The 10,323-nt window shown below is 46.0% G+C and overlaps 1 protein-coding gene and 1 pseudogene across 1 annotated transcript in view; one reads left to right on the forward strand and one right to left on the reverse strand.

Annotated features, from left to right (window-relative positions):
* The window catches only part of LOC119275938 (cell number regulator 6-like), a 4,762-nt gene extending 847 nt beyond the window's left edge, over nucleotides 1-3,915 (forward strand). Inside the window, exons 3-4 of the mRNA XM_037556878.1 lie at nucleotides 2,593-2,858; nucleotides 3,380-3,915. Coding sequence (XP_037412775.1) covers nucleotides 2,593-2,858; nucleotides 3,380-3,604 — 491 coding nt within the window. The 3' untranslated portion in view covers nucleotides 3,605-3,915. The remainder of the gene's footprint in view (nucleotides 1-2,592; nucleotides 2,859-3,379) is intronic.
* A 1,827-nt stretch (nucleotides 3,916-5,742) lies between these two features.
* Nucleotides 5,743-7,250, reverse strand: LOC119353353 (annotated as a pseudogene).
* Between the last annotated feature and the right edge of the window lie 3,073 nt (nucleotides 7,251-10,323).

The following is a 10,323-nucleotide window of genomic DNA, read 5'->3' on the forward strand; positions in this document are numbered from 1 at the left end:
CCGATCTAGTTCTGCTACTTCCTCCCGCTCTAGACGGATCACACCTTCAAAAATCGTGGTAGTTTTGATGTGCTGATATGCCAGAGTTGGCAGGAATTTTCATGTGGATCTGCACAGGATGGGGTTGTGTTGCTGTGGTTGAGCTCAGGGTTTGTGGCTATTACACACATTGCACAACTCAGCAACTAGATGTTTGTTTCCATGGCATTGAAGTGTTACTGAAGTGTCACCGACAGAGGTTAGGTGCTTTAGTTTTAAATCCTTTAGCGGTCCCGCGTATTAAGCGCACACAGGTTTTTATTATGAAGCCCGTACGTCAAGTGAATCTCTCTCTAGTAAAGAAAAGAGAAACATCTGCACAAGGATGGCCCATACACCTCCTATCCTCCTTTTTTTTCATTTAGGCTTTTATTGTTTTCCATTTTTTACATGTGTTTGTTACAGACTATTTTTCAGCACTAAAGGTGTTTCTTTCGAAATTTCAATTACAAATTATAACAATATTTATATGCTTATAGATCATTGTGAAATATTTCCACATTAGTTTAGTGAGCAGTTGCCTGTCAGAAATTTGGTGTTGCCTCCTTTTTACGTGGTACCAGTTGAGACAGTTTTCAAACAGAGATGCTTTGCAAATCTGAATTTTCTTCCTCTCTGTCATTTTTTCATTAACAACCGTGAACTTAATCGAGGAACAAACCATGGTAGACTAAACATATAGTCAATTAATTCTTTCTCATGTCTATGAGAAAGGCATGGTTGATATTTTACATTGCACATATAACTCAGTTGTAAACTTGAGCCAACCCGATGCTGATTTATGTCTTATACTACACATGTAACTCAAATTTATAATGTGGAGTCGATCCGAAGCATGTCTGCCCTACATTTAGGAGTATTTTACCTAGACTAGAGGGGTAGAGGTTCATGACTGAACAGTCCAAATTGAGTACTTCATTTTTTTATAGCTTGCTTAGGAGTACTTTATTTTGAAATATTAATTGTTCACATACACTTTTTTGTATCATATTGCAAGCCTTTATGGTTTGCAAATTTGAAGTTCTGTTATCTTTTTGGTCTTCTATTATCTTTGTAAAATTAGCCTGTGATGATGTGCTCATGTGGGAAGGGATTAGGCACTGGTCATTGTCTGAAAGAAATAAAGAGTAGCAGTCGTAACGTCTGGCTTCGATTATCATGTTCTTATTGTTAAAGACGACCCTTCTTTTTTCCGTATTGGAAAAGTTCTTCAAAATGTAGGGTGTGTTTGGTTTTGAGCCAAAGCTGGCCTTGCCAAAACATTGGCGTGCCCATGAGTTTTGGCTGTTGTTTGGTTGGACACCAAATATTTGGCTTGCCCAACCCAGCCGGCGTTTGCCCATGCAGTTCTCGCCAGTACGCGGGCGAGCCGTGGGGTGAATTCGTCCACCAGAATATTGTCTGCCAGCCTGCTAGCATTCCCGCGTATTATGCTTCGGTCTTACGCGAGCCGGAAAATTAATTAGCTAGCTTGTATACGCACGCCTCCTCTGATCGTATTGATCAAGTCGGCTAGTACGTCTGTTTCACTCGGTCAAAAGCCTGTACATGCTGCTTCTCTGAACTTTTCTTTACTGTTCTTTTTTCTGAATGTTTGATCATCATGATTTATGGGCTCCTTATATAAAAATTTCAAGTTAAGACCTCAGATGCTGATATGTGGCATGTTAATTGGCTACAAACCAAACTGAGACCCAACCATTTTGCCAAAAAATTGGTACGTGCTATGGCTACAATCCAAACAACACTACCACACCAAAATTTTGGTCATGCCCTTGCTTTGGCTATGCCAAAATTTTGGCAGGGCAAGTTGGGGCACAAACCAAACAGCCCCGTGCACACTTCTACAGCTGACTGTCGGTTATCATTTTAGCTCTTTTAGGCTCTTTGCAAAATCAACGTGCTGTGAGAATGTGCTCATATTGAAAAGAATTTGCAACTTCCATTGTTTCAGAGAAGCAAAAATTAGCAGTTGTAACGTTTACTTTTACTACAATGCTTTTGATCTAAAGATGTCTTTCTTCTTGATCTGTTTGAAAGTTCTTGTACATGTACACTTTCCCACTATAAGTGTTAATTGCGATAAACTGTTGAGCACATAAATGACTGCGTCGTACATGGCCGAAACCTGAAAGCTTAATGGAATAGCTAATTCTTTTTTCTTTCTTGACTTCCATAGGTTGGATTTTTTTTAAAAAATCTTGTAGTGATGGATCTTGTAATATGCTCCGAGGTTCCTTATGCCGTTCTTCTGAACTTGAACACAGAGCAGCTGAATCTCTAATCACAAGAGGGACCATCTCCAGGTTTACTGAAGAGTTAATCTAAGCACTAAAAGGAACACCATAAAGTTTGCGGATGTGTCTACTAATCATAATTGCTTAGTCTATTACCGACTTTCATTCATGGGGCCTTCTTATTCAAATTGTGTCATCATAGGGTTTGTGATGTTTGTACCTTTATGCTTCAGTCCGTGCAGTTTTCATATATATTACTGCTAAATTCTGAGATACTTCTGAACCACTTGCGTGTCTGATCTTCTTACTTTTTTAGGCCGGACTGGTCTATTCTGCCCCTGTGTTTTGTTTGGACGAAATGTTCAGGCTCTTAGAGAAGATATCCCATGGACAACACCCTGCACTTGCCATGCTGTCTGTGTTGAAGGTGGCATTGCATTGGCAATCCTTACGGCTATATTCCATGGTGTTGACCCAGACACATCAGTCCTGATTGGTGAAGGCCTGGTGTTCGGTTGGTGGTTATGCTCTATATATACTGGTAATTTTCGTCTACAGCTTCAGAGGAGGTATCATCTCGAGGTACTTCTTTCTCTCTTCCACTGTTTTCTTTGTATGTGTCATGATAAATCGCATTCAGAAGAACATCTACAAACAGTTGTATTTATTTCTACTATAAGAAGTACAGAATTGCATTCTCCATCTGAGATAGTTGTATCAGGTATGCAGGCGTCCAGAAGCAAACTGCATGGTTAAAGTTACGTGTATCCGTCCTCACTAAAATAAAGTTCTGTAGTTTGGACGAGAGAGTTATGTCGTCCAGCGAACTTCTGTCACTGTCATGAAATTTTTGCTTGGCATTGTCCACTGGCGGTAGCTGGTTATATCATTGAATTATCAGACCATTTCATCAACCCTGTATTGCTCATCATTGTGAGCATGGAGGGTCCTTGACCACCTTTTCACGTATAGTATCTTTTTGTGGTCACTAATTCTAATCAGTTGTCACGTCTAGCATTTGATATGCGGGCTGGGCTTTTAGTTTCATGCATCAGTATCACGGGCCTTTCGCTAACCATCACATATTGTTGTGCTTCCACCAGAACTCTCCATGCCCTCCTGGCATAGTCCACTGCTTCCCCTGGTGCGCGAACTGTCAGGAGCATCGTGAAAGGAAAGGCCGCCTCGCAGAAAGCAGTGCTGTTCCAATGACCATTGTCAACCCGCCGCCGCTGCAAGAGATGAGCATGGTCGAGAACAACGGTCCCACATCCGAGAATGAAGCGTCGAAGGCCGAGCATGATGATGTGGAGGTGATACCTCTCTAGGAAAGATAGCATGAGAACTGAAACTGACATGGAATCTGCTAGCCAATTTAGAGACTACCATATATTGTTAATAAATCACTGTCATCTGGCAGGTACCGTATGAAACATTGTTCTGATCCAGATTTTAGTTTACTGACCATTACTACCTATGATAGAATGTTGACCGTGGGCATGTAATATATGTGTGGAGACCATTACTACCTATGATAGAGTGCTGCCCGTGGGCATATAATATATATGTGGAGACCATTACTACCTATGATAGAATGTTGCCCGTGGGCATATAATATATGTGTGGATATATTTACATTTGTGAGTGGTATGTCCTATGTTCTATCCACATTATGCATTGCCTGTGTTCTCGACTTCTCGTTCATGAAAGTTAAGGCCTGCTTTGGTTCAAAGGATAGGAATATCATAGGAATAGAAAAGAGATGTGATTCATCTCATTTTCTATAGGAAAAGAGGTGCTATTCGATTCGTAGGATAGGAAATTTTCCATAAGGTTTGAGCTAATTTTCTTTTTCTTTGAAATGTGAAGGATAATCCTACTAGGAAATCTGTTCTTACAAACCAAAGAGCTCCAATGAAAATTTTCCTATAGGAATCCTATCCTATAATATTCTTACAAATCAAAGGAGGCCTAAGTGTATGGTACAACTATATGAAGAGGTTTAGGCAAATCTCCTTTGATGTAGTGTAGATTAGCATTTACGTGTAATTCTTGCAAATTTATATGAAATCGTGTTTGCTATTTGCAAGCCCTTTGGGAAGAGAAGATGGTGAGGCGGAGATGGGGTGATGCAGCCGGGCATGGTGAATTGACGATGCCAAGCCGGGGCCAACACGGGGGGGCGGCGAGGGGGTTGCCGGCACCGGAGAAGAGGATGGACTTAGAGGGATGGCCAAGTGCCGCGGCAGACCAGTGGAGATGGGGACGCGGTTTTTTATGTTCACGTTCTGTATGCAGTGTGAATCCGAGCCGGCCATCAAGCATGCTGTCCAATCAGTTAGGCCCACTATTGTGTCAGCCATGCACCAGCCACAGGCTAGTAGATTCGTTTCTCTACCTAGGTCATGCGCATGCTCTATGCACTTTTCCCTCCCACGCTCCTGTTTAGTGGCAGGCCAGCCTCATAATTATATCTGGCATGGATAATTAACGTCGCTAGTTACTTTTTGTTGCAGGATAATGTCACTAGTTACTGTAGGATTATTACATGTTAACCCATAGCCTCACTAAAAAATCACGCGCGTGCAACTTTTATGAAGGCTTTATCGGACTTTATGAAGAATGTGCCTGAACTTTGCCATGAAAATCAGAAGGATTTTTGAAGAAACCAATAAAAATGAAAAGTTCTTTGAGTTTTGGCGATAAAGTTCCAAAAATACGGTTAAAATGTTCTCTACCTATTTTTCAAAAATTGCGAGCTATGCCAGAGTTTTTCAAAAGTACTTCTATTTGTCATGGCAAAGTTTGAAAACCAGTTTAATAAAGTTTGGTTCTATGTTTTTTTGCGGGATGCAGTTTGGTTTTATTTAAAACTATTTAAAGAACATTCTTTGAGAACAATTTCAATAACATGATATTTTAATTTTGTGATGTTTAAATTACTTCCAACAAAATAGGCTAGAGAGATAATCACAGGAATTAATTCCACCGTCGGAGGGGTAAAGTGAATCTATCAATAGTGCGTCACCTACTACTGGACAAGACTAACCTGGGTCCTAGCAGGACCCTTCTCAGCTTTCTCACATACATCATGTATAGATTTAGACGATGGAGATACACGCTGTGAACGGAACACGAATGTAAATGCCTTTTCCGTGGAGATGGCAGCTTGGGGAGGGTGGGGGTAGCAAGGAGACCGGCAATTCGGCCGGAGTCGAAGCGCGGCAAGAGGAAGAAGCTACACGAAGGAGAAATTTGACTAGCGCTTAGATATTTTTCCAGGGAATCCACGCAGCTGATGAATAATGTGTCCCATCCCATGTGAAATATATGAAACTTTAGCGTTCCAAACATACCCAGTTCATCAATCCGGCATACAGAAAATGTGGTTATGCAGTGCGATGTACAGTACCGCAAAACAACACTCTACTATGTACTACTATATGTTCTAAACATCCCTACAATTCTAGATGACTTTGCTCGTCTTGGTCGACACGACCCCCTCATTACCAGCGAGCAGCAAGTACTTGTCCTTCCTCGTCAGGGCCGTGGGCGTGAACCCGAGAGCGCCGGCCAGCACGCCCTGCACCTGGTTCGCGACCTCGATGCTGCCACGCGGGTTGTCTGTGCGCACGGGCTCCAGGAAGTGGACGGAGTACTCCGGCCGTGGGTTCATCAGGAAAAAGACCGAGTCCAAGCACTTGGCGCCCGGCGACGTCGACGTGCCGTAGAACATGGTGGAGCGCTCGTCCACCGCCACGGGGCTCACCTCGTCGGCGAGCTCGGCGAACAGCGGGCTGAACCGGAGCAGGTACGGCTCGCGGCACGTCGTCCCCTCGGGGCACACCACCACGTCGCCCCGCTCCAGCAGCGACGACATGCGGCGCCGGTCCTCGTCGCGGCCGCGGGTGAGGCGCAGCAGCGGGATCGGCGAGAGCAGCTCCGACAGCGGGCTCAGGCTGTACGTCACGGCGAACACGGGCTTCCCCAGCGCGCTCGAGATGGCAATCGGGTCGAGGAGCGTGCGGTGGTTGCACGCGTAGAGCCGGCCGCCCGAGGCGCCGCTCTCGCCGTTCGCGGCGGCGGGAGGGGCGCCGGTGACGCGCACCCGCACGCCGGCGAGCGCGGCGGCTGGGCCTATCAGGCGCCGCGGGAGGAGGGTGTAGATGGCGATGCGGACGACGGAGAGCACGACGGCGAAGGGGAAGTACACGTACATGGCGAGCGCGGCCGCCGGTGTCGGCGTGAACGCCAGCCGGCCGTCATGGAAGATCATGGGCTTCGGGTAGTGGTACGAAGTGTTCTCTTCGGCTCTCTTGAGCGCAGCCCTAAGCCTCTCCGCGTACGTCTCCCCGCCGTCCATTACACCGGCGAAGTATCCGTGGCCCGCCTTGACCTCCATACCGATCACCGCGTCGAAGCCCACGTAATCCTTCAAGAACGCCTCCACCATCACCGTCGGGAACGACCTGCTCGCCGCCGCCACCTTCACCTCACTCGCCGTCGCCTCCCTCGCCTCCCCCAGCGCCTCCACGCGCGCCGCCTCCTTGGAGAAGTACTTGGGCAGCACGGCCCTGCCGATCCTCGCCGCCTCGTCGCGCCGCAGCCCGCAGAAGCTGACCATGACCATGGCCTCTACACACATCGCGTGCGTCATGATGTGCAGGAACGGGTAGAGCGCGAGCGGAGGAGGCCTCGGGCGAAGCTGCCGGCCTCGACGGCGACGAGGAAGAAAGGAGGGAACAGCGTCGCGGCTGACGGCGGTGAAGACTTGAGGAGCAGCGCGTCGACTTCGAGCACCACGGTCTTGATGCCGTTTCCGAGCAGGCACGCGGGCGGCTCCACCGCCGGTGCTGCCGTCATCGTCGGCGCAGTCGGGATGAACCGGAGGAGACCGGCGACGAGATTGCTCTTGACGACTCGGTGGAGGTTGAGCATGCGGTGGACGACGCCGTCGCCGGTTGACATCGCCATGGCCATGCGCGCCCGCGCACGTACCGTGATTTAGCCTCAGGATTTCTCGATCTGTTGTGCGGTGTCTCGGAAACTCCTCTTCCACGAAGAGTGCAGATGCATTTATATCTGCTATACTAGTATGCGCCAAACGAAATTCCTACTGGACTACGTGCTTGCCTATTGTATTACACTTCAAATTTTAATCGCGTTCGGGAAGAACCAGGAATTGGAGTCCTGTTCAGTCGCTGTCCCCCGCGGGGCTATACAGATTGAAATAAAGAGTTTTTTTTTGAGACAATGAAATAAAGAGTTCTAATCCACAAAATTTGCGTTTGTATGGACCGGTAAATGTATGGCCCACCAACCCAACTTGATGGGTTCAAGGCCCAGCAGTCTTTGACTCTTTGTTCAGGTCTGATGATCTCCGCAGTTCGGGCCTTCCTTTCCTTTTGTTGGAAGCGGCCCTTCACTGCGAAGTGCGAACAACAGCTTACTTTCTCAAAACAAAACAAACAACGAAATCACTAGGCTGACAAGTTACCCCATCCAAAGGTCACCCCGACTTTCTAGGCTGACAAGTGACACATTGCATATGCATCACTTATCACAACCTGTGAGTTTTTTTCGTAGACTTTTTTATTCGAAACATTTGATCTCTTGAACCGTAGTCCAAATCCTGAACCATTTTCACTGTTGGATTTATCGGGTCAAGACTTCGAAGCTAGAACACATGTTAATAGGCTTTGAGGAACTTTACCATGAAAATCCAAAAAATCAAAGAAAAAATAAAATAAATGAATACAAAAAAAAAGAAAACCGAATAAACCGGCCACCAAAAAAAATGAATTACCAAAAAAATGAAGAAAAAATTTGGAGCCCGAAAGCACGGTAGGGGGGTTTCACCTTTTTCCCCTTTTCGAGAAACACAGCCGTGCTACTAGTGGAAGCACAAATTTTTCACTTAGCACACTTCTCACGGAAGCAAGTCTATGCTTCCACAAGAAGCAAACACCTGCTTCTTGTGAAAGAACATATTTTCCTTTAGAAGCACACTTTTCACGGAGGCAAGTCTATGCTTCCACAAGAAGCAAATTTGTGCTTCTCATGAAAGCACGTTTTTTTCCATAGCTATGCTTCTCGCAAAAGCAAATCTGTCCTTTCACAAGAAGTAAATCCGTGTTTTTTGTGGAAGCACATATTTTCTTTTCTTTTTGAGAAGCATAGAGCAAATATGTGCTTTTAGTGGAAGCATATTTTTTCCTTTTTCAAGAATCACATTTGTGATTCGCAAAACCTAGGAAAAACCAAGTGAAAACCAACCCCCCCCCCCCTGAAAAAAAACTAAACAAACCGTCAAAATCCCGAAAACGCATATAGAAAATAAAAAAACAAAATTCAGAGGGAGCGTCCGGCGCGCACACGTGGTGGTGATACGTCTTCATCGTATCTACTTTTTCAAACACTTTTGCTCTTGTTTAGCCCCCTAAGTTGCATGATTTGAATGAAACTAATCCGAGCTGACCTTTTTTCAGCACAACTCCCTTGGTGTTCTTTTTTTGCAAAAATAAAAAATTCTAGGAATTTGATGAAAATTTACGGAGAATTATTTTGAAATAAATGAAAAATGCTAGAACCAGAATTCAGCAGAGATAGGCCAGGGGCTGGCCACATGGGTTGGTGGCGCGGCCACCCCCCAGGTTGCGCCACTTGGCCACGTGGGCCCCTTGGACATTCTCTGACTTAATTCCAGCGCTATATATTCACTTCCTTCAAGGAAAAAAATGAGATAGAAAGTTTCATTGTGTTTTACAATATGGAGCCGCCGTCACCTCCTGTTCTTCGTCAGGAGCCCTAATCTAGAGTTTGTTCGTAGCTCCAGAGAGAGGGAGTTGTCGTCGTTGTTGGAAATATGCCCTAGAGGCAATAATAAATTAGTTATTATTATTATATTCCATTGTTCATGATAATCGTTTATTATCCATGCTAGAATTGTATTGATAGGAAACTCAGATACATGTGTGGATACATAGACAACACCATGTCCCTAGTAAGCGTCTAGTTGACTAGCTCGTTGATCAATAGATGGTTACGGTTTCCTGACCATGGGCATTGGATGTCGTTGATAGCGGGATCACATCATTAGGAGAATGATGTGATGGACAAGACCCAATCCTAAGCCTAGCACAAGATCGTGTAGTTCGTATGCTAAAGCTTTTCTAATGTCAAGTATCATTTCCTTGGACCATGAGATTGTGCAACTCCCGGATATCGTAGGAGTGCTTTGGGTGTGCCAAACGTCACAACGTAACTGGGTGGCTATAAAAGTTCACTACAGGTATCTCCGAAAGTTTCTGTTGGGTTGGCACGAATCGAGACTGGGATTTGTCACTCCGTGTAACGGAGAGGTATCTCTGGGCCCACTCGGTAGGACATTATCATAATATGCACAATGTGACCAAGGAGTTGATCACGGGATGATGTGTTACGGAATGAGTAAAGAGACTTGCCGGTAACGAGATTGAACAAGGTACCGGGATACCGACGATCGAATCTCGGGCAAGTATCGTACCAATAGACAAAGAGAATTGTATATGGGATTGATTGAATCCTTGACATCGTGGTTCATCCGATGAGATCATCATGGAGCATGTGGGAACTAACATGGGTATCTAGATCCCGCTGTTGGTTATTGACCGGAGAGTTGTCTCGGCTATGTCTGCATGACTCCCAAGCCCGTAGGGTCTACACACTTAAGGTTCGATGACACTAGGGTTATAGGGAAAGTATGTACACGGTTACCGAATGTTGTTCGGAGTCCCGGATGTCACGAGGAGTTCCGGAATGGTCCGGAGGTAAAGATTTATATATGGGAAGTCCCGTTTTGGTCACCGGAAAGGTTTCGGGTGCTATCGGTAACGTATCGGGACCACCGGGAGGGTCCCGGGGGTCCACCAGGTGGGGCCACGAGCCCTAGAAGGCTGCGTGGGCCAAGTGTGGGAGGGGACCAGCCCCAGGTGGGCTGGTGCGCCCCCCCCCCCCCCCCCAAGGCCCAAGGCGCAAGGGAGAGTGGGACGGGGCAAACCCTAGGTCC

Source organism: Triticum dicoccoides, chromosome 1A (assembly GCF_002162155.2).
Source record: "Triticum dicoccoides isolate Atlit2015 ecotype Zavitan chromosome 1A, WEW_v2.0, whole genome shotgun sequence".
In the NCBI taxonomy this organism is placed as follows: domain Eukaryota; kingdom Viridiplantae; phylum Streptophyta; class Magnoliopsida; order Poales; family Poaceae; genus Triticum; species Triticum dicoccoides.